This window comes from Miniopterus natalensis, chromosome 14 (genome assembly GCF_054644295.1).
Source record: "Miniopterus natalensis isolate mMinNat1 chromosome 14, mMinNat1.hap1, whole genome shotgun sequence".
Taxonomy (NCBI): domain Eukaryota; kingdom Metazoa; phylum Chordata; class Mammalia; order Chiroptera; family Miniopteridae; genus Miniopterus; species Miniopterus natalensis.
Window position 1 is genome coordinate 40803248 of NC_142094.1, and position 22646 is coordinate 40825893.

At 47.7% G+C, this 22646-nt stretch overlaps 1 protein-coding gene across 4 annotated transcripts; it reads left to right on the top strand.

Moving 5' to 3' along the window:
- Window positions 1–1104: 1104 nt before the first annotated feature.
- Window positions 1105–21921, top strand: ZFYVE27 (zinc finger FYVE-type containing 27). Of its 4 annotated transcripts, XM_016220010.2 has the most exons (11): window positions 1105–1693; window positions 5453–5523; window positions 7580–7766; window positions 10462–10557; window positions 11631–11743; window positions 12430–12569; window positions 13164–13235; window positions 14752–14896; window positions 18962–19008; window positions 19192–19273; window positions 20249–21920. In XM_016220010.2, exons 1-11 carry the CDS (start codon window positions 1485–1487, stop codon window positions 20311–20313), a joined length of 1227 nt encoding a protein of 408 aa, XP_016075496.1. In that variant the 5' UTR covers window positions 1105–1484; the 3' UTR covers window positions 20314–21920. The 4 variants fall into 4 exon arrangements, 3 of the variants coding, with proteins under 3 accessions (XP_016075496.1, XP_016075497.1, XP_087680616.1); XM_087824490.1 differs by lacking the exon at window positions 5453–5523 and having other exon boundaries at window positions 1578–1693; XM_016220011.2 differs by lacking the exons at window positions 5453–5523; window positions 7580–7766 and having other exon boundaries at window positions 20249–21921.
- The last annotated feature ends 725 nt before the right edge of the window (window positions 21922–22646 follow it).

A 22646-nucleotide genomic window follows, 5' to 3' on the forward strand; every position in this document is an offset into this window, starting at 1 on the left:
GGAGCGGGCGGAGCTAAACCCGGGAGCGGAGCCGGGGGCGGGGCGAACGCGATTGCGTCACGGGCACGCACAGCGAGGAAGCGTCGGCGGCGGCGGGGGAGGCGGAGGTTTTCGGACGAGCGACTTCAGAGCGGCACCCGAGAGAGGCGCGCTGCCGGGGTGGGGCGGGCCTGAGTTACCGCTCCGGGGCCCAGCGGCCCTATCAGTGCCCCCAGGCCGTCCCCGCCCCTCCCTCCACCAACCCAGCGACCGAGAAGGTGAGGCGCCACCCGCTCCCCTTTCCCTTGCTTCTGTCGATTGTGCGGAGTTGGGGGCCGCCACCTGCTGGCCCGGCGACCTTGGGCGTGGCCTTCTTTGGTTTGGGCCGCGGGGCCCTGTCAGGCTCCTAGGGCTGCGGACATGGTGGTCCAGGCCCTTGCCGGCGCTGACCTGCTTCACCCTTCCCGGACTCCTACCTCGCGCCGCCCAGGGTCCTTTCGTCCTGTGTCAGCCTGCGGGGATTTCGGGCTCCCAGTCACCCCCACTCCTTTGTCACCCCCACTCCTGCCGTTAGATTGCATCCCATTGCTTGGGACTGGTTTATGTTGCTGTGCGCCGAGGTCCCGCCCCCTTGTTTTCTGTTTAGCGTTTGTGTAGGACTTTGACATTAGGAAAGAGGGTGAGCGTTTCCTGTGGCTCTCCTCATTAGAGAAGGGAGACGGGGCGTTTGGGAAGGTGATGACTGCTCCGTGGGGTTCAAGGGAGGAAAAGGGGGGGGGGTAATGGGCAGGGATGGTCCAGGACTTGTTGGGAACGGAAGGGAGAGGGAAGGGTTAGGGAATGAGGAGGCGCAGAAGAAAGCACTGAGGTCCTGAGGATGGACAGTTCATTTAGTCACTGTGCGCCCACTGTGTGCAGAAACAGTGGTGAATGAACGACATAGTCCTTGACCTGGTGGAGCTCAAAGTCAAGAGGGGCAGCCTGGGAAGAAAGCGAGGAGTGTTACTTTGGTGTGATAAATGCTGTTAGGGTGAGTACATAATCCTTTGAGAGCATTGGGGAGGGCCTCCTAGTCTGGACTGGAGGTGTTGTGTTGGCAAAGACTTCTCAGAGCAAGGGAGTGATATTTAAGCCAAATACCCGAAGGAGGAATAGGAGTTAACCAGGTAAGAAGTGGGGGAAAAATATTTCAGAACATTAATTCTCTTGAGATCCCAGGCTGCCTCCCTTCAGCAACTATGTGTGCTTGGTCTTGACAGTTTATACTCTTGATGGTCTGTGGGAAAAAGAACAGTAGATGGAGAGTCAGCAGAGCAGGATTTTATATCTGGGTAATTCATTTCACCTTGCTGGCTGTTAGTTTCCTCCTCTGTGAAATGGACGTTCCACCTGTAGTCCTGCCTCCCTCACAGGTTGATTGTAGGCACTACATGAAATAATGCAAGTAGAAGTGTGTGGGGCATTGAAAGTGTGATGCAAATGTCAGGAATTATTATGGTTACAGGATGCAGTCATCTGAGCGTGAGGGGTGTGGGCCTGAGGCCAGCCCCAGTGTGATGCCTGAGGCTCCCCTAGAGTCTCCACCTGCCCCTGCCAAGTCCCCTGCCAAGTCGCCGGCATTTGATCTTTTCAACTTGGTTCTGTCCTACAAGAGGCTGGAGATCTACCTGGAACCCCTGAAGGATGCAGGTGACGGTGTCCGGTACTTGCTCAGGTACAGACTTTGTAGAGTTGCTCTGACCTGCTGGGTTTCCTGTCTTCCTGCTCTGTAGTTGCACTGGCTATTTAGGCAGTGGCTGGGCTGTCCTTTCTGCCCTAGTGAAGGTCCATTGGGCCTCTGGGCTTATTCCAGGTCCACCCTTTGTCTCAGGCCCAGCCCAGGAGAGGCAGGCACTGGGAACCATCTGGCCTTTCACCAGGGTTTCTTCTTTGTGGTTGAATAAGCTCGTACCTCAGGGTTGCGAGCTAGTCTTGAACATTGAGTCTTCTATATCTAGAGCAGGCTTTTTCCTCCCTTCCAATATTAGCTTAATTAATGTTAAAAATAGAGTATAATATTGAACGTAAGTTAAAGAAATACAAATACCTATGAATAAGCAGGTACCATGTTCACGAATCCTGTAGGATTATGGATCTCAAATTTTTTTGTTCCTATTCTGCTTTGATTTTTGTTCTACATAATTTTCTTTTTCTTCTTTCAGCTCATTTTATATCTTATGTTAAAGTATTTTAAATTACACATATGTGACATTCACTCTCTAAATACTCCTGTTTGTCTCTAAATAAGGACTTTTTTTTCACAATCAAAGTAACATCATAGCTAACAAAATTAACAGTAATCCTATGATATCTTCCTATACCCAGTTCATTTTCAGATTTCCTCAGTTGTCTCAAGAATGCCATTTATAATTTTTTTTGGCCAAATCAGGTTCTAGTCCAGACTATACATTCTCTGTGGTTACTATGTCTCCTAAGTCTTTCTCAATCTAAAATGACTTTTTTTATGACATTGACTTGCTGAAGAGACTCAGCTCACTATTCTGGAGAACTTCCTACACAGATATGTCTGGTTGCTTCCTCATGGTGCATACTGCAAGTTAGATGTAAAGGTTGGATTAGATTCAAATTTAAAAGAACTTTTTTTTTTAAACAAAGGTTCTGTGTTCTTAATATTGCATCTCAGTGGGAGTGCGTAAAACCTGGTTGTCCTAAAGAGCAGGCATTGTTGCCCTGGAGCCTGTGAAATGGGCTTTAAGGGGCATGTGAAACTCTTGAAACTGAATGAAAAATTGTATGTGGCCACATGTGTGCATGTCTAGGGAGAAGCTTCTAATTTTATTAGATTTGTATGTGGCCACATGTGTGCATGTCTAGGGAGAAGCTTCTAATTTTATTAGATTCTCATAAAGGACCTCCAACCCTCTAAGATGCTCAAGAGAGACAGGTAGTAGGTAGAGTAAGTGGAGTTAACCTCTAAGGGTGCTGTTGAGTAATCATTCTTACCTCAGTGTGAAAATAGTGGGAGATTTATTTTTAACTTTCTGACCAAATCTCTAATTTTCCTTGTTCTTCCCAGAACCCCTTTAATTTATGGCATTATCTCTGGAGATGAGCTAGTTAATGTTCCAGATCAGTGTTCTCTACTGTTAAATCACTGTACTCTTGGTGCAAGTAACGGTGAGATAGTATGAGGAAGGGCTCATTTTATAATCCCACCATGACCAACTATCTGAGATGAATTTCAGTCTTCCTTTGGGGAGGGGGTGGGTTCTGGAGAGCATGGGGCTGTGTTTACCACTATGGGTGTGGGTGTACACATGTATGAGTGCAGATGTATGTATGTGTGTATACATGTGTGTGTTTTGTCCCTTTTTTTGCAAACCGCAAAAGTTAAATATATTCTGCCCTTCTTTTCTGCCACTGGCCTATTAGTGCTTCTTAGCACTAATGTGTTAGGGTTTTTTTCTTTTATGAAATTAGAAATCTGAGGATGTGGTGAGATTGATTAAAGCTGGATGGAAGAGAAGCATTGGGCATAAAAAGCCCTTAGGAGCTTGTGGTCTCTGTGCCCCCCAGGGAGAGGGAGCACTGGTCTGTGAAAGTGGCTGGTAGATTAGTTTGTGCGTTTGTTCTTTTCTTAGTAAAGAGGATTTGACTTTGAAGAGGGACCTAATCTTGAGCTGTGGCTGTTAGGTCTGAAGCCTAGGGCTGCAGTAGATTTTTAAAAGACTCCTCTCTTCTGGGATCGGCTACTCCAGTAGGTAGATCTCCATGTCTGAAGCGTCAGTGAAGACAGATAGAATGGGAGAGGCTTTAAAATGAAAGTGACTTCAGGGGCTGTATGATGCTTTTATTTCTGAAATGAGATTGGCCTTAGACCTGACTATTAATTTGCTTTTACCCTGGTAGCTGCCACTAGATGGTCTGGAGGCCTAATTAGGGTGGTACAGTTGGAATGTGTTAAATTTTAAGATACAGTCCGAGAGAGGTCATTCATTCCCTTGCTATAACTGTTAAGAAAGAAAAGCAGCTCATAAGTTAGTAACTCTGAAATATCCCAATTAGAGCAAAAAACCCCCAAACATTTAGGTTCTATTTGTTTTTCTCCTCTGATGGCTAGCCTTAAATATACTGACATTGTTCTTTAGACTGTAGGTGTCAGTGATGTCATTACTACATCAGTGCTCCTTTTTCCATATGAAATGTCTTGTATCAGGGACTAAGCCAGCAGTGTTTGCTTGTCCTCAGCAGCCTGAGTCTCTGGTCTTTCTTCCCTCTTTGGAGGCTTCTGCTTTGCCATTAGGTGGTGATGGTGGGAGCTGGGTCTGTGTTTGCTTCTATCTGTTCCTGTTCATGTAGGGAATATTTGCTGAGAGAATGCTACACCTTGGCTTTGTCCTCATTTTTCAATATATTAAAATATTTTTCTCTTTTTGAATTAATGTAGGTTTAAAACAAACTCTCAAAATTGCAGAAGTGAGAAGAGAAAGTTAAAAATGGGATCAAGGAAATCCTTTATATTTTGCTCTCTTGATTTCTGTATTAGATGAATCTTGTGCAGCGAATATATATATGTTCTTATGAAACTGTAAAAAAGAATATGTTACATGTAAATTATATCTCAATAAAAAAATAAAGGAAAATTTTAAAGAAGAATGTTTGTCATTCGCACCTTTGGAAGAGAATAGGACCTTTCAAAACACAGGTTAAACTGTGTTTACTAGGTTTCTTTTTTTTTTTTTTTTTTTAGCACCCCAGGGGGTTGTGTGGATGTGCACAAACAACTGTCAACAAATGGTTGTTGGCACCAGTTCAACACCAACAGGAATCTACAGTTTGGGGTACAGTGAAGAAGGAAACTTTATTCAATCCAAAACAGCTCAGTTGTGGTACGGCAAGGCTGTGAAAACAACAGACTATGAGGCGGCCCTGAGGCCAGGCTCCTCTCTGGCTAGACAGCTCTGCCTGCTCCTCGCTGGTCGGCTCTGCTTTGCCCGCCCCGTGCTAGTCTGCTTTGTTCTGCGCTAGTCTGGTCCACTCTGCTTGGCTTTGGTCGGCTCTGTTCTGTGCCAGTCTGCTCTGGCCTGTGTTTGTCTGCTCCACTGTGCTCCAGCGGGACATCTTTGGTGTTTCAGCCCCAGCCAGGGAAATGCAGTCTTAGGTAGAAAGGGAAGGTGCACTCCTAACTAGGTTTCTTAGTAGATAATGTTATGAATGTTTCCTTCTCCTTGGTGCAAGTGCCACAGGTCTTCTAGTTCTAAGAGGGTATCTTTTCTCACCCCAGGCCTAATATGTGACTTTAACTCCTCTCCCAGTCATCTGTCCAAGTGAGAGACCCAGTTTTCATTTCTCCTTGACACCCTGAGCTCCAGGCCCCTTCTTCTTGGCTCCTGGTTTTAATGACTCATCCTCCCCTTCCCACCTGGAGGAACAACTGGCTGGTCTTTAGTGACTAGAACTCTCTGTGTTGTAGGTGGCAGACGCCTTTGTGTTCCTTGCTGACCTGCCTGGGCCTCAACGTCTTGTTCCTCACTTTGAATGAGGGTAAGAACTTCCAGGGGCAGGGTTTGGTTTTGTTTTTTGTTTTGTGAATGAATGTGGGAAGGAATTCCAAAAAGCAACCCTAGGTGAAAGAGCCACTGGTCTTGCCTTGGAGTTGGCCTCCCTCTGTGTCTATATGATGTCAGAACACAGGTTCTGGAGAGAGACACTCTGGGCTAGAATCCTGGCTGGCTGGTGTGCCCTAATGCCTAATTTTCCTCATCTCTAAAGGGAGGGTATTAACAGTGTTTTCCTCAGAGGGGAGTTGTAGGGCATGAGAGCATTTATGTATAACTCTTAGCTCAGTGCCTGACACAGAGTGAGCAGCCAATACATGACAGTAGTCCCCCCTTACCCATGGTTGTACGTTCCATGGTTTCAGTTGTCCGCTGTCAACCTACTGTGTGCTAGAATGGGTTTTAAAAATATTTTCAAAAAGATTAAATGGAAAATTCCAGAAATAAGCAATTTATAAGTTTTAAATTGAGTGTCAATATGAGTAGCCTAATGGAATCTCTCACCATCCTGCTCCTGTCCTTCCTGGGATGGGAATCATCCCTTTGCCCAGTATATCCACTCTGTATATGCTACTTGTCACTTTGTAGACCTCTTGGTTATCAGATTGACTGTCATGGGACTGCAGTGCTTGTGTTCAAGTAACCCTTTTTTTAAACTAAATGATGGCCCCAAAGTGATGCTGGCAATTTGGATATGCCAAAGAAAAGCTGTGAAGTGCTTCCTTTAAGTGAAAAGGTGAAAGTTCTTGACTTAAGGAAAGAAAAAATATTGTATGCTGAGGTTGCTAAGCTCTACAGTAAGAACAAACCTTCTACCCATGAAATTGCCTAATTTATTAATTAAACTTTATTATAGGTATGTCTGTATAGGAAAAAACGTAGTATATGTAGGATTCTGTACTATCCACGGTTTTACGTATCCACAGTGGGCTTGCATCGTATTTTCTGCAGGTCAGGGGATCTTCTATATAGCTGTTATTGTTATTGTTTCCTTCTTGTCTGAATGCTCTTTCCAGTTCGGTTTCCAAGCTGATTCTGGGGTCATTTGGGGCATGACATGGGGTGAGGGGACCAGGAAGGTGGGCTCATGTGTGGACAGGTGGGTGGCTGTATGGGTCCTGGGTAGTGATGTCTCCAGGGGACCTTTTATGACAAAGTATGCCGTGACCCAGCTTTTTCTTGTTGCAGCTGGCAGATGGCTGCAAAAACAAGCTGACCCCCTCAGGGGAAATGAGTGAAGGACGTGGGACAGATTGTTCTGAGGAGCTGGGTCCTTTACTCATGTAGTCATTCTTTTGTTGAACCCTCATTTCCCAAGTGTCTCCTTTGTTTCCTATGGAGAGATGGACTCAGTGGGTTGAAAATAAACCCATTTCACATAAGACCTCCTGTTGGTTCTCATTGGGGCTCTTCTTTGCCTGATTCAACTCAGATATCATTTCCAGGCTGTTAGGTTTTCCCGAACATATTTCCAAAGTAAATCAGTTCATGTGACAGATATTTAACGAGCATTTACTCGGTGCCCAATGCTCTGTTAGCCTGCCTCGGGGGTACCAGTGATCCTTTGGATTTTCTCTCAGCCTCAACATTTTCTAGTCCACAGTGTTCTAGGATATCCTCAAAGCCAAAGGAGAGGTTTCCAATCTGCCCAGTGACCCAAAGGTCAGAATGTCAGTCATCGGGAGCCCCCAGTGGCCATACTCCAGGCTTGAGCCACCTACTGTTTGCTAATATAGTTTTTTAAATATTAAAAACATGAATTTGGTGCTATAGACAAAGTCCCAGCCCTCAAGAGTCTAGATTTGTAGAAGAGACAACAACTACACCTATAATCTGTCATGTGATAAGTTTTGTGAAGTAAAATAAAGCTGAGGTAAGGGGCTGGAGAGTGAGGGGGGAGACACTGTTTCCTATGGAGTGATCAAAGAAGGCCTCTTGGGCAGAGCCTTGGAGGAGGTGAGGGAGCAAGCATGTGGACCTCTGGGTGGGTGAGACTCCTGATCCTTGCTACCTGTTTACCTACAGTATTATTGGTCCCACAGGTGCATGGTATTCAGTGGGTGCCCTGGTGATTTCAGTGCCCGCTCTTCTGGGCTACCTGCAGGAGGTTTGCCGGGCACGGCTGCCCGAGTCTGAGCTGATGCGGAGGAAGTATCATAGCGTGAGGCAGGAGGACCTGCAGAGAGTTCGCCTGTCTCGCCCCGAGGCTGTGGCTGAGGTGAAGAGCTTGTGAGTATGGAAGGGGCTGGGAGTGAGGGACAGTCACAGTAACACCTCCCAAACACTGAGTGTGCCAGGCATTGTATTAGGCAAACCACAGATGTTATTCCCTTTCATCTTTTTAACAGTTCTGGGAGGTAGCTACTGTTATTATCCTGCATTTGTGGGTGAGGAAGAGGGCTTTTATAGCTGGAAAGTGACCAAGCTGGGATGAGAATCCAGATCCAGCTGGTTTCACAGCTTGTGTTCTTTCCATTAGAGAGACAGATTAAGGTCTTGTCTTAGCATGTGTGTACAGGAGCCACTGCCTGGGTTCAAATCCTAGCTCCTACATTTACTTGCTGTGTGACACTGGGCAGGTTGCTCAGCTTTCCTGTGCCTCAGGTGCTTCATCTTTTAAGTGAGGTAGTCATAGGCTTACCTCATAGGTGGCTTTGAAGATTAAACAAGTGTCTAGTACCCAGGAAGTGTTCAGTAAATATTAGTCATCGTCACTGCACTGTGGGGAAATTTCTTGGATGTGACAGAGCTGGTACATCTGAGGAAGCACCTTAAAATTGTTGAATAATATTAATATAACTTCAGTGGCAGCTGCCATTTAGTGAGCCCTCCCCAAATTGGGCTCTTTTGACACAGCAAGGTTCTCATCCTCCCTGGGCAGCCAAAAAAAATAGAGTCACCCCTCCCTGAAAATCTGAACCAGTTATCTGGAGTGGGGCCTGAGTATCTGGCTTTTTAAAAAATTTAAAGAAATCTTTCATTTTGGAAAGATTTTAAGCTAAACTGGAATGTATAGTTTCAGTTTTTATTAGGGTATAGATTATAGTAAGCTCGTATATGACTTATTAAAGTGAGGTTGTGAAAGTAAAAAACAAAACAAGCCAAAACTTACAGAAGAGTTGCAAGGATAATACAAAGAACTCTCATATGCCCTTTTCTCAGATAGAACAGTTATCAGCATTTTGCAACATTGGCTGCATCTGTCTCTCTTCACATCATTTTTTGCTTCCTGAACCATTTGAAAGTAAGTTGCAAACATCAGGCCTGTTCACCCCAGATACTTTAGCGTGTATTTGCTAAGAACAAGGACATTCTCTTATATAGCCACAGTCCTGTAATCAAAATTAGGAAAATTTATATTGATAACATTAACATTATTATTTAATATAGAGTTCATAATCACATTTTACCAGTTGTATTAATAAGCTCTTTTATATAAATTTCCCCTGATCCAGGATCCAATCCAGAATCATGCATTTCATTTAGTTGTTTGTTTTTAAAAAAAATACGTTTTAATTGATTTTTAGAGAGAGAGGAAGGGAGAGGGATAGAAAGAGAGAAACATTGATGAGAGAGAAACATTATCAGTTGGCTGCCTCCTGCATGCCCCCTACTGGGATGGAGCCTGAAACCTGGGCATGGGGTCCTGACCCGGAATTGAACCTCTTGGCTCATGGGTTGATGCTCAGCCACTGAGCTACACCTGACAGGCTGCATTTAGTTTTTATGTCCCTTTATCTCCTGTAACCTGGAGCAGTTCCTCAGTCTTTGTTATGACCTTGACATCATTTTTATAGAACAAGCTTATTATTTTGTATTTTCCTCAGTTTGGGGTTGCTTGGCTCCTCATGATTACATTCAGGTTATGCATTGTTGGTAGTGACAAGTGACATTGTGTCATTGTTAGTGGATTGCATCAGAAGGTACATGATGTCAGTCTGTCTAGTTACAGAAGATACTAACTTTGATTCCTTGGTTAAAGTTTCTCCACGGTAAGATGACTCTTTTACTCTTGAGAGTTAGTAATCTGAGGGAGATACACAACTAAATACCTTGTTGCTCATCAAACATTTACCCATTACTTTTAAGTCCGTTGATGGATCTGCCTTCACCAATTTATTCCTATGATGGTTGCAAAAGTAATTTTCTAATTGTCATTATTAGCTGGCATTCTACTGTAATTCTTAGTTATTATCAATATGAACTCAAGATTTTAAAATTTAACTCAATGGGTCATAATCCATTACTTTTACTATTTATTTTCATCTCAAATTGTCCTGGGTTTTGCCAGTAGGATCTCTTTTGAACTGTTCTTTCACTATGGCCCCATCTGTTTTGAGTGCTTCCTTACTTTATGGGACAATAGGATGTTCAAATTCATCTTATGCTTTTCCTGCCCTAGCTCTAGAAACAGCCATTTATCCAAGGAGCCCTTCAGAAACCAAGATCTGGGTGCTCATTGTACAACCTTGTGCTATTGCTTTTGGAGTGCATCCATTAAAAAAAGCTCTCCAAGTGAGTCTGCCTTACACAGCAGGTGGAGACACATTGATCTGTCTACCTCCTGTCATTTATCCTCACAGCTCTAGTGTATTTGTGAGGTGGGTACCCTGCTCATTTAATAGAGGAAAATGGCAGCCCAGTTAAGTAAAGATAAGTAACTTGGTCTCATAGCTTTAGCTAGAAAGAGACCAAAGGAGAAACTTTTGTCCTGTTTCCATCTCAACAGGGATTACAAAAAGGGGACTGAAATGTATGAATGTTCTCCTGAGCTCTCTGGCCACTCTCGAGGGTTTGAAGAGGCTGGCCATCCCGAGCTAGCTGTGCCTGTGAAGTCCTAGGCTCTGCCGCCCCACAGCTCTGTCAGGCCCCTTGGGTGAGTGGGGCAGGGCGTGCAGCTCACAGAAGCCCCTTGTGTCTGCAGCTTGATCCAGCTGGAGGCCTTCCTGCGCCGCCTGTGCTGCACCTGTGAAGCTGCCTATCGAGTGCTGCGCTGGGAGAACCCCACCGTGTCCTCACAGTGAGTGGCCCCTCCACTCCCACTCCCACTGCCCTGGAGGAATTTGCAAATGAGCCCCAGGCAAAGCCAGCTGCCTCGAGTGTCCCAGTGCCCCAGCCCAGGGGAAAAGAGCTCCTGAAGCTCTTGTGTGCAGACCTGCACATAGGCTTGTAGGTGGGAACGCACTGCTTTTGTCTATGGTAAAAATATTTTAAAAATAGAAAAATAACTTGCTATGTAATCTCCCACCCTGATATACCTGCTGACACCATGTTTAGACTGACTTAAGAGTTCGTTATATGCATATATTCTGTAACTTCATAGTGTATGTGAGATTCTCTTTTTTTTCTTTTTCACTTGTCATTATATATCATAAATGGTTTTCTTTGTTGCTACATGGCTTTTGGAATTACTGTAATACCAGATTAATATCGATAGTGAATATACTGTGATTTATAGAACCATTCTGTTATACATTTAGTGAGTTTTTACTTTTATTACTAACCCTGTAGTGAACATTTGTATGGGTTTAGCTTTAATCTTGAAAATTTTTTCTTAGAATAAATTAAAGGATGGAACTACTGGATCAAATGGAAGGGATGTTTTTTAAGCCCTTTATATATAAGTAATGACAACTAACAGTTATTTAGTTTTCCCCTCGTGCCTGGCTCTGTGCTTAACACCTGCCATGTATTGTCTCATTCTTCATAGTAACTCTAGGAGGTAGAGTGAAGGAGATAACACTCAGAGTACCAAGGGACTTGCCTAAGGGTACACAGTGAGAAGTGGCTATGCTGGATTCAAAGCCAAGTTTGTCTTATTCTAGACTTCAGAGTCTAGAGCCTGAGGAGTAATGAGCGTTGAACCAGTTTACATGGCCCCAGCCTCAGCCATGACGGTGGCCTCATCAGTGCCCGCTGTTAGCAACCAGTGACTTGTTGGTAGTTGTAAGGCCTTCCACCTTGCTTTATTGTCCACTTGTTTGTTTAGCAGATCTTGTCAGTTTACTAACTGTACAGAGCTATTTCATGGGTGTGGTCAAAATTGTTTCCTTCTGATGAGTTTCCGATCCTGTGGTTCCTCTGTTGATCCAGGTTCTATGGGGCTCTTCTGGGCACGGTTTGCATGCTGTATCTGCTGCCGCTGTGCTGGGTCCTTGCCCTTTTAAACAGCACACTCTTTCTAGGGAATGTGGAGTTCTTCCGAGGTAAGCCCTGGAAAGCCTTCTTATCTGTCTCTACCGCTGATCGGCTGTTTGCTATTCCTTCCACAAGGGGGCAGCACCACATTAAGTGGGCTCTGCTGGGCTCTGCCTCTCTGAGATGTCTGGCGGACACCGGGGAGGCTGCTACCGTAGGGGTCCCTCTGCCTTTCTGAGGCAGGTGAATCAATGCTTGTGTGATATTGTAGCTTCTGGGAGGTGAGGGCGGGATGCTTTCCCAGTGCTGCCACCCCACTCCTGGGACACAGCCCCCTGGAGTTGCTGTTATATATCTGTGTGATCCTAGAGTCCCCGTCTGCCGTCTGCCTTCTAAAGCAATGAGGCAGTCTGGAGAGGCCCTGAGTCACAGACACTTGGGCCTGTACATATGTTTGGCTGATTGCTATATTTGTTTTCCTTGGTGTGTTTGGGTAATTAATTTTAGAATTCCTAATTTATCGAGCACTTACTACATTTAATCTCTCTACAGCAGCCTCATGGGGTGGTATCTCTGCTTTGTTTATGAGGCTTAGGTTAGCTGACTTGTTCAGAATTAGGAAGGTGACTCTTTCCTGTAGCAGAGAGTGGGGTGCTGGAGGAAGAGGCAGCCAGCAGCAGAAATGGATACCCCCAAAACACCACTCATTCCACCCTGTTTCTGCCTCCCATCCCACTCTCCTTGCTCTGGGTAGTGGTGTCTGAGTACAGGGCATCTCTGCAGCGGCGGATGCAACCCAGCAAGGAAGAGGGTGCCTTCCAGAGCCCAGTGCCTTCGGATGCTGGGGGGAAGGGTGTTCTGTCAGACTGCACACCTTCGCCTACGCCCACAGAGGTGAGCGCCTACCACCATCAGGGCAGAGCCTGCTGTGGGCAGGTTCTGGCGCCTTCGTATTACCAGCTTATTCATACCACATAGCTCCCTCTATGTAATTCCTGTTTCTTCCCAGGACTCATCCCTCTGAAGTGCTTAATAATAATAATAGTAATAATAATGGCCACTGTGCTTTATTGAGTAGTTACTCTGCTGTTCCAAGTACTTCATAGCTATTAACCCCACTAGGTGCAGGTTATTTCTGAGGATAAGATTGTTCTCCTTCAAGGAGGAGAAGGCTGAGGCAGAGTGGGTGCCGGAGGGTGGTGTTGCCAGGACTCAGACCAGGCCCTGTGGTTCCAGAGCCATGCTCCCAACCCCTGTGCTATAAGCCACTGCAGGTCCATCATGGTCTTGGTCCTACCTCCCTGTCCCTGCTGGGTCAGAGAGTACCTCTTTCCTTTGACTTCCTTCTTTCTTGCAGTTGTGCCATTTCCTCTGGGGCAGGAATAGAAGTTTTGGGAGACCCTGGGTGCTGGCTCATGGGAGGTGGCCTCTGCCTTAGGGGCCAGCGCTGCTATCCCTCTCCTTTTCTAATAAAGTCTCTCTTCCCAGGACCTCACGCCAGGCAGTGTGGAGGAGGCCGAGGAGGCTGAGCCTGATGAGGAGTTTAAAGATGCGATTGAGGTGGGTGGCCCTTCCCCAGCACCCCCTACTGACTGGGCCAGAAGTTGGGTGGTCCTGGAGCTGTGTGGCTTCTCACATCCCAAATCTGGATTTTTGAAATTTTCTTATTTCCAAGTAAGAAGCTGAAATTTGCTCTGAGCTAGAACTCACTGTTGAAAGGCTGCCACTGAACCTCTGCCTGCCCTGTTGCTGACCTAGTGATTTGTCCTGGGTGCCAAGGGCAGGGATGGCTCTGGAAGCCTTGGGGAATGCCTTGCTGGGGATTGGCTGCAGACTGTGGACTTGGCACTTTTGATGTGGGGAACGCATATTTGGGGGAGGGCACTGTTATGTGTCTCCGACTGCTCTTACGCAGAATTAGGTCTGAAAGATGCCCCTTTGGGGGGCAGGGAGGGGAGGTTGGAGAAAGTGGTTGCATGGCCAAGTGCTAGGTCAGAGAAAGTTAAACAGTCTTTCTGATTTTAAGACAGTGGTTCAAGCTGATAGTTTGCAGTGTTTTATTTGGCATACAAAACTTAAAAGTTTTTTTGAGCTAGTATTTAAAAATGGGGAGATTTCAGTCAAAACTCTGGATTTTCAGTTTTTCAGGAGCCCTGGTAGCCCTGAGTCTGCAGTGGTCCATGTAGCTGAAGAGTGACTGTGCCCTTTAGACAAGTCACATAGTCTCCACCACTCCTTATGTTCCCCAGTCACTGAGTCCTAGTGGCAGTTGTCATTTTGTTACATTTGCGTTACTGTTTTCTTACAGTAGGAAATACTTTATGTCTCTGTAAAGTGGGAAATTGAGATATAAGAAATGGGGCCTTGTGAGTTTTCACTGGGTCTGTGATTTACACCTGTTCTATTCACTTTTACATCAGCCCGATCCATGTATGCATTTACTTTCGAACTGCTAGAAGATTTGTCTGAGGCTGTCATATATGATGTAGACTCTGAATCTGGAATGGTGATGCTTTCCAGCATTTCTGATCATAAGCCACAGTGAGGAACACACATACATCTTGGCCCAGTTCATGCTTATGTCTGTAATATGTGTAAAGTTCCCTAATGAATATATCATAAGGGATCTTTTCTTTCCTGTTCTATTCTGTTAAAATAATGACCCTCTTAATTAATTTCACCCAGTTTGAAAACAGTATACAGCTTCTCCCAAACTTATATGATGTTGGGATCCTTTTATGGGGCCCTTTGTTAATGTCACCCTTTGGGATGTGCTTAGCAGAACTCAGAGTAGCACTTCAGTGTTTCCTTTTGCTGGGGGTCCCCCTGATAGCAGCTTTCTTCTTGCTCTCTTTCTGTTTTCTTTCTTCTCCCTGCACCTCGGGAAGCAGGAGACCCACTTGGTGGTACTGGTAAGTAGGAGCCTTGATGAGGTGGACGGGGACCGGGCAGGGGGAGGGTGGCCGAGCTGGCTGTGACCATACCTCGCGGGGTCTGCCGTGCTGGGGTGCCGTTGCACGCAGGCCCTGGAGCCCTGCCACAAGGTGGGCAGGACTGAAAGGAGCTGTTCCCATAGGAGGATGATGAGGGTGCCCCGTGTCCAGTAGAGGATGAGCTGGCCCTGCACGACAATGGGTTCCTGAGCAAGAATGAAGTGCTGCGCAGCAAGGTGTCACGGCTCACAGAGCGGCTTCGCAAGCGGTACCCCACCAACAACTTCGGTATGGCCAGGGGACAGGGATAGGGAGGTGGCACCATAGCCACAGGGCCAAAGTCTTGGAATTGTGGGTACTGGTTTATGACAAGAGCGAGGGGTACAGTGGTTTCCATGGGACCCTGGGAACACATAGCAAGATGGTTGAGAGAGTGAGTGTGGGTTCCTTCTTGTCCCTCTTATTGAGCATTAGCTTGTGGGAAGATAAGGAACTTGGTTCCAGAAATGCCACCCCTGGACTGCAAAGAGAGGTGTGATCCCAAAACAGGTGGAACCTCAGAAGACAGTGCAGCGTAATGGCTGAGAACAGAGTGTGGAGTCCACCTGCCTGGTGCAACTCCTAGCTCCACTAGGTGTCCTTAAGCAAATTATTTAACTTCTCTGTGCCTCAGTTTCCCCTTTTGTAAAAGGAGGGTAATAATGGTTCTTACCTTACAGGGTTTTTTGGGACTCAAATGAGACAGTGCTTAGTAAGCGCTGGCACAGTGCTCGCTGGTTCATAGTAAGTGCTTAAGGGGCACTGTTGATATGCAAGGCCCCTGTCCATCCTGTGTGTGCCTAGGAGCCTGTCTGGATCTTTCCTGTCCAGGTGGAAGCAAGTTAAAGCAAACATTGTCTTCCTCTGGGCATGATAGAGCCCCGAGGTCCCTTCTCCTCAGCCAAGTTCACAGATTGGCCAGCCCTTGTTTTCCTGGGGGCTAGGGTGGGTAAAGGACGGCAGCTTTGGAGAATGGTGGACTTGACTGGTCACACAGCTTAGAATCCTGGCTCAGATCAGGAGAGCAGGAGCTAAGATGGGTAGAGCTATGGCTGAAGCCTAGCAAGCTGGTGACTCGGGAGTCACCCAGGTCCTGAAGAAGAACTTTGCTTCTGCCTGGTATCAGCTGCCAGGGAGGACGATGGGGTGGCTGACTCTGTGTTCTGGTGGTAGTGACTTCTAGGGCCTGTGACCTGGGGGAAGCCCCTGGGATTTACCTTGAGGAATTGGATCCAGGACATCTAGGGGCTGCCTTCCTGCCCCTGCAGCAACCAGTTGTTTTCTCAGGGTTAAAGGTCCTGGACGTGCTGTTTCTTGCTGCTGTGTGAATGTCCTCTAGTCATGCAAGATACCTTTCTTTTATTTATGATGGTTGCTGACTTCTCTGGAGCACTCTGTGTTCAGTGCACTGATTCATTTAGTCCTGATGGTAGATGGGACAGGAACAGGCAGTTTTTAAGGGCTTAGAACCACCCAGGTTACAGAAGTCCCAAGTGACACCGCACACAAATTAATACTTTAGCTCTGGCAAGTGGTTCACTTATATCTGTGGATTTTAAGTAAAGGGCCTTAGATGTTCCTATTTTACAGGTGAATAACCTGAGGTGAAAAGAGTGAATTGCCGGCATGGAACAGACTGAGGGATCTCAGAGGGAAGGTGGGGAGTGGGGAGTGGGTGGGGAGAGATTAATCAGAGAACTTACATGCTTTATGCATAATCCATGGACACAGACACTGATCTGGGGAAGGCCTGGGGTTGGGATGGATGTGGGGTGGAGGGGATCAATGGGGATAAAAAGGGGACATCTGTAATATTTTCAACAATAAAGATAAAGACACTTAAAAAAAAAGTGATTTGCCCAAAGGTTTCTGCCAGTTAATGGTGGAGCTGTGACTCAAACCCAGGTCATCTGACCCGGCTCCTGTGTTCTTTCTAACTCATCAGCCTCCCTTTGCCCCTGGTTTTATGTCTGTCTCATTCCTGTATTTGGTTTTGGTTCAGCTAATCCCTGGCAGGGTGGGCAAGAGCCTTTTCAGGTTCCTATGAAGATGGCAAGGACAGAAAATGCTTTTCTTCCTAATCCCCTTAGTTCCCCATTCTTCTAGACCCCTCACTGTACCTTCCCGGAGGTGTTCTCAAGCTCTTTTCTGTGCGGGCAGGTGTACTGTCTCTGTTCTTGGGTCTGATTCCTGCAGACCAAGGTGAGGTGAGCGGCTTTGCGGGTCCTTCCATTCCGGCTGTCAGTGTATGAAGGAGATGCATGGGAGGAATGAGTACAGGCCGCTCAGGAGCTTCTCTGTGGCCTCCAAGTGGGAGAGTCCTGATAGAAAGAGCCCCCTTTGTCCTGGAGGCTCCATCATCATGGCTCCAGCAGCCCCCATGCCATCTTAGGCTCCTCCCTGCTATATCACCCTCATGGCATCATCACGTGGTGAGTCAGGACCTTTGCTGAGAATAGGGGCAGGAAAAGTTGGTAGATGTTGGAAGGGAACAGGGGTGCTCTCCTCCTCTGTACACCTGTCTGAGCTGTTGACAGCACTCAGAGCCCTCCCTGGACCCAGGCTTGTGTCTGGGTACATGTGTGTTTCACTAGAACATGTAGATGACTTGGGGTGCTTGGCCCTCATCCAGTATAGAGGAATCCCCAGACATGGGCCCGAGTGTCAGTCTTTGGGTAGCTCCTTTCCACAGTTCCATACCCTTGCCACCTTTGCTAAGGAGAAGCAGAGGCAGGCTGCCTGGCCCAAATTCTTAGCATTGGGGACAGAATCTTGGAGCAGCTTGTTTCCTGGTTTGGCACCCCCAGCGAGCAGCACCTGCTGTGCTCTCTCTCCTTTCCTTTGTTGGGGTAATGACCTGACTGACAGCAACAGAATGTACCTTAGCACCTTGGCTTCAAGTTTCTCCTTGTTCTAGCTAGGACCTTCCTTTCCTTGAACACAGGGAGTGACCCTTAACAAGAGCTGCAGGGGATTCTGGCTGGACAGAGGAAGGGGCCACATGTAGGTGCCAGTATAGCTTTGGGGTCTTTGTGTGAAGGTGAGGCCCGGCACTCTGTACCTGGCCAGACAGGTGGGCCAGGAGGCACAGTAGTGCTCCCTGAAGCTGATAATTTGTCTGGCCAGATCACGGAAGGCTTTGGGCTCCAAGTTCTGGAAACCTCCTCCAGTAGCCTTATCCCCTCTCAAGTTTTTCTAGGACCCAAGTCAGCTTCCTTCTGGGCCCACAGGGCTCTCTGGTTCCCCTTTGGGAACAGTGCATGCCTACTGTGGCTCGGTCCTCTCTGCCTGCATGGAGATGCCTGCACTGACCCGTAGTGAGTACTCCCAGGGTGCAGCCCTCTAATCCTTCCTGTTGGGGTTTGCTTTTGCTTCTGGAGCTTGTTGAAGTCATAGAGCCCAGTGTGGCCTTTCCCCTGCTTCTCAGATCTCAGTTGCCTCCCTCCCTTTGATGCTCTTCATTCACCTTCATGTACCCCTTTCGTCAGACTGTGTCCTTGTTGCAGCCCACCTTTTCCATCTTCAGTTTCCTGGAGAAGGGAGGCGAGCACAGCTTCTTGTAGGCCTGCTTGCCTTGAAATGGCCTCTAAAAGAACGATTGCCCCTTCCTTGCCCATCCTTCATCTTTTCTTACACCCTCCTTCCTCCCTCCCAGCCATTTTCTAAAGTGCAATTGACGACTCTGTCATTGTCTGAACCTTTGTCATCTTGTTGTCTCTGGTTGTTTAGGCAGGATCTCTCTCCCAGCTCTGTCTCGCCCCATCCTGCCCATCACTCACAGTGCCTGCATCTCTGACCCTGTGCATCTTCTTGGTGGTGCCTGGTTCTGAGCTGCTCTCCTACAATCTTCAGATGACAGAAAGAAGGGCCTGGGGTTTTAGGAGGCATTTCTCTCTTTACCTGTGGGTGGAGTGTTTGTAAGGGCATACTTTGGAAGGGGTTGCCTCAGGCAGGTTTCATTTGAGGTTGTTGGAGCTGCCTCCTCTGAGGGGGATGCCTGTTGTCAGTTCCCCGCCAGTTTGACGTGGTTTTCAGGGGGGAGATTCTGCTGTATGCTCCTCTATTTCGGCTGGACCTGCAAGTGGGGCCTCTAAGCCCCAGTGTGGTACAGGGACTGGCAGCCATGTACAGTCTGGAGAAAATGGTTCCTTCCTTCTGTCTTTGGATCTGGACTTTGCCTCCTTGCTCACTGCTCCCAGCCAAGGAGTCTGGGCTGGGCTGGTGTCCTGAGTGTCCCCATTAAGAAGACCCAGGAGCAGGTGAGTGTTGAGAGGCCCAGGCTAGGTCAAGGCTGAGCTGCTGCCTCTTTCTCAGGGAGCTGTACGGGCTGCTCGGCCACCTTCTCAGTGCTGAAGAAGAGGGTAAGTCTCCTTGGGGGTGTCCTATTGGGTCTCAGTCCTGCCCCACCTGGGTACCTCCTCAGACCCACAGTGGTCCCAGGTTCCTTGGATGGGATCAGTGGGTGGGCAGGAGGGAGTGCTGGGCGCTGCAGGTGCCTGGGGCTGGGGGATGCATCTCACACTGACCTTGGCTCTTGTCTTCAGCGGAGTTGCAGTAACTGTGGAAACAGCTTCTGCTCCCGGTGCTGCTCCTTCAAGGTGCCCAAGTCTTCCATGGGGGCCACAGGTGAGTGATGCAGGTGCTTGGGGATCAGGGCAGTGGGAGGGCTAGGAGGTGCTGCCTTGTGGGATAGGAGTGAGGGGTCAGTGATAGGTCAAGGGAACTTGGGATCCTACTCTGGCCCCTAGTAACATCTCCCCAATCCCCCTTTAACAAACAAAAAACTGAAATATTTGATACATGCAAAAGAATATATGATATATCTGAATTATGAAGTGTAATAATGAATGCCTGTGACTAGTTCACTGAAGTTAAAAAATAGAGCTGCATTAGCCACACCACTGAGTCTCCCCAGCGCCATGCCTGCCTCCCCCAGAGGAGACCACCATCCTGAGTTTCACTCGTTTTCTCATTACCGTGGTAATACTTTTAACAAAATAAAGAAGGCTGTCTTTTCCTTCTGTAAAAGCTCTACATACTCATTGCAAACAAAACAGAACATGTAGGTGAGCAGGAGGAAGAGCACCACACACGCATAGGATAAATGCATATGCGCATTCTAGAAAGGGAGCCTGTCTTACATAGTTCCTTGTAATATGTTACAGTGAGAAGCAAGGGTTTTGTTTTTCCTTCTTCATGCAAGTAGCATATGCTTATACTAGAAGTTTTGGAAATTATACAGAAGAAGTAGGAAGAGAAAAATAATCCTGTAATCTTACCACCAGAGATAACCACTGTTAAAACATTTTGGAAATTTTTTTTCTGGTACTTTATTTAAAAAACATTTTGAAAGGTGTTGTGTTGGTGGCAAAATAATTTCTAATGCATAGAACACCTGGGAGAGTCCTTCTGTTGGTTTGGTCACACCCCAAATCCCTGGATCCCATGAAAAGAAAAGTCTCCAAGGGCAGGGTAGTGAGCTGGGTCAGCGAGGATGTGGGCTGGGCAGTAGGTGATCTGTGGGGCTTTGGGGGCTGGGGTGGTGGGTCATGAGCAAAATGGCATGAGGAACTGTCTCACCAAGTTCTTCCTCCTTTTCAGCCCCCGAAGCCCAGAGAGAAACTGTGTTTGTATGTGCCTCGTGTAACCAGACCTTGAACAAGTGAGAAGAGGGGACAGGGTCCAAGCAGGCGACAGTCCCTGGGCCAGCAATGGAACCCGCTCTCCCTACCCCTAGCCCCATGTGATGTGTGCTGGGCAAATGTGGCCCAAATGCTAGGTAGGCTTCCCCTTTCTGTTCTTGCTGTTTCCAGCTGGGTTCTGGAGCTGTTCCCCACTCCTGCAGATGGTCATTAATGGCTGCTTTCAAACCCCAGAGGGGAGAGGAGCCCCTGGAGGGTCTGGCATGTTTGCCTTGCTCTGTCCTGGGCTGTTAGTAGACTTTCGCCTGGCCAGGGAATATAAGCTAGAGGGCAGCAGAGAGCCATACCTCTGAGGATCAGGGGTCTCTCCAAAGCTGGGAATACTCTGAGACAGGAGATCAGAAACTGGGAAAAGAGATTCTTCCTCCCGCGGGATACTGGGCTAAGCCTTTCCCTCTGAGAGTCTGAAGAAGGGCTTGGGAGTGCCATGCTACAACTCTGCTGTTTGAATGTCCCTCCAGGCACTAGGATCTCATTATTTGCCCACCAGTACTTTTGGGCTAACAAGACCAAAAGTGTTTCTAGAAACACGGTTGAAGTTCCCAAGTTCCCCCAGAGGAGGACGTGTCTAGGAGGGCCTGGCAGAGTCCTTCTATTAACTAGAGCAAAATGTAGGGAACCCTAGGAGCTCGAAGGGCCTCAGCCCCACCTTGAAGAAACCTTGACTTATAGAATCTTAGCCCACATGCTGCCCTGGTGTCCTCAGCCCTGGCTAATAGGTGGCAGGCACTTAGATTACTTCTCCCCCTGCTCAGAGCCTCGGGCACCCCTCCTCTGGCTCAGAGCTACATTTCCCCTCCCCAGCCCCTTGTCCTTCGGAGTGTGAGACAAGGCAAGCAGAGCAGAGGTCCTGAAGCCTTGACCCTTGGGGGCCTGGGAAGTGCATGATCTTGCCAAGCTGGGTCTTAGGTTCCAGGGCTGTTCTCCAGCAGGACAGTCTCAGTTATGGGCCAATTGGGGTCCCATCCTCTCTCTAGCAATTTCATATTCATTTATGTGCTCTTCGGGGCTTTGTGTGTCTCTAAGCCATGAGCGGGCTCAGGCACCCCTCCCTTCCTATGGAGCTGCCCTGCCTTTTTGAAGTATTTATTTATTTATTGCTTGGTTCCTGGGAACATGTGGCACAGGGAATGGGCTGAGGAGGTTGGGGGCTTCTCCTGCCCTAGGATGCTTCCCTGGAGTTGACTTAGAGCCCGTAGGAGGTGGAAATGTTTCTATACCCTAAGCAGGGACCCAGGAGGCAGGTTGGGGAGACAAGGGCCATCCTAGGCCAGCTTTCTCGCCAGGCCAACCAGTCTAGCTAGGGCTGGGAAGACAGGAGCCTGCTCCAGGCTGGTGATGTGAAAGTCCCTGGGGAACCAGGTAGGCCTTGGTGTACCCCCTTCCTTGAGCTCCTTTGTCCTGTTTGGAGATGAGAGTTAAGTACCCTGTGCTTTATTACACTGGAGAGGAACTAAAGGACTTCTGTGTATATGGAGAATTATCAATAAAAAGGCCTCAAGCTTCTTATGTATTGGACCTTGTCCTTGCGCTCACCCTCTCTCTAAGCTGGAGAGCCGCCCCGCCCCCCCAGTGCCCCACTGCTGGCTGAGTTTGCAGGCCTGGGCTATGCGTGCAGCACAGAGCTGTACGGGCATGGAGGTTGGGTGTGAGGTGGGGGCAGGGGGAGGAAAGCTGTGCCTTGCACAGGATGGGCTCAGCACATGTTTGTTGAATTGACTTGAGGCTCTGTCTTGTGACCAAATTGTGGGGGCTGAGGTTGGTTGGGACCAGAATTCAGTAAACTCTAAGCAGTGCAGGCTTTAGAATGGAAAGTTTTTAACTAATCCCCCTGAGAAAGCAAAAAAGGATCAGACCTTGGAGAGGCGGCTTTGAGATGGGGGCATAAGCAGTTCTCTGAGAGCTGGAGTGTGTGTGTGGGGGTGTACTGGCTGCCAGGCACTGTGGTGAGTGCTTTACACACATTATTTCATTTAATCCTCACGATGGCCCTATGAGGCAGGTGCTGTATTTCTCCTCATTTTACAGGAAAGGAAATTGAGGACCAGGAAAGTTAAGTAGTAGTTGTGAAAGTTTCAGCATGGCACTTTGCAGACCAGGGCTGGATGTGAGCTATGTCTTCAGACTGTAGGCCTAGGGCAGTGAAGAAAGGAGTGTGAGACGCTGCCTTAGGGAGTTGAGGTTAGGTGGCAGCCCTGTGCATGTGCAACTTGGACTGAGGTGCCCGGGTGTCCTTGCAGCATGCTGCAGCCTTGGTCTGGTCTAGGTGGGATTCTGCAAAGCTCAGGAACTTCCCT

Bases quoted from the DNA above. Each gene is read 5' to 3' on its own strand.
- ZFYVE27 (XM_016220010.2), top strand. From the start codon at position 1,485: ATGCAGTCATCTGAGCGTGAGGGGTGTGGGCCTGAGGCCAGCCCCAGT. The intron at 10,558-11,630 runs GTGAGTGGCCCC...CTGTTGATCCAG, and splicing joins AACCCCACCGTGTCCTCACA to GTTCTATGGGGCTCTTCTGG. The intron at 13,236-14,751 runs GTGGGTGGCCCT...CTGTTCCCATAG, and splicing joins AGTTTAAAGATGCGATTGAG to GAGGATGATGAGGGTGCCCC.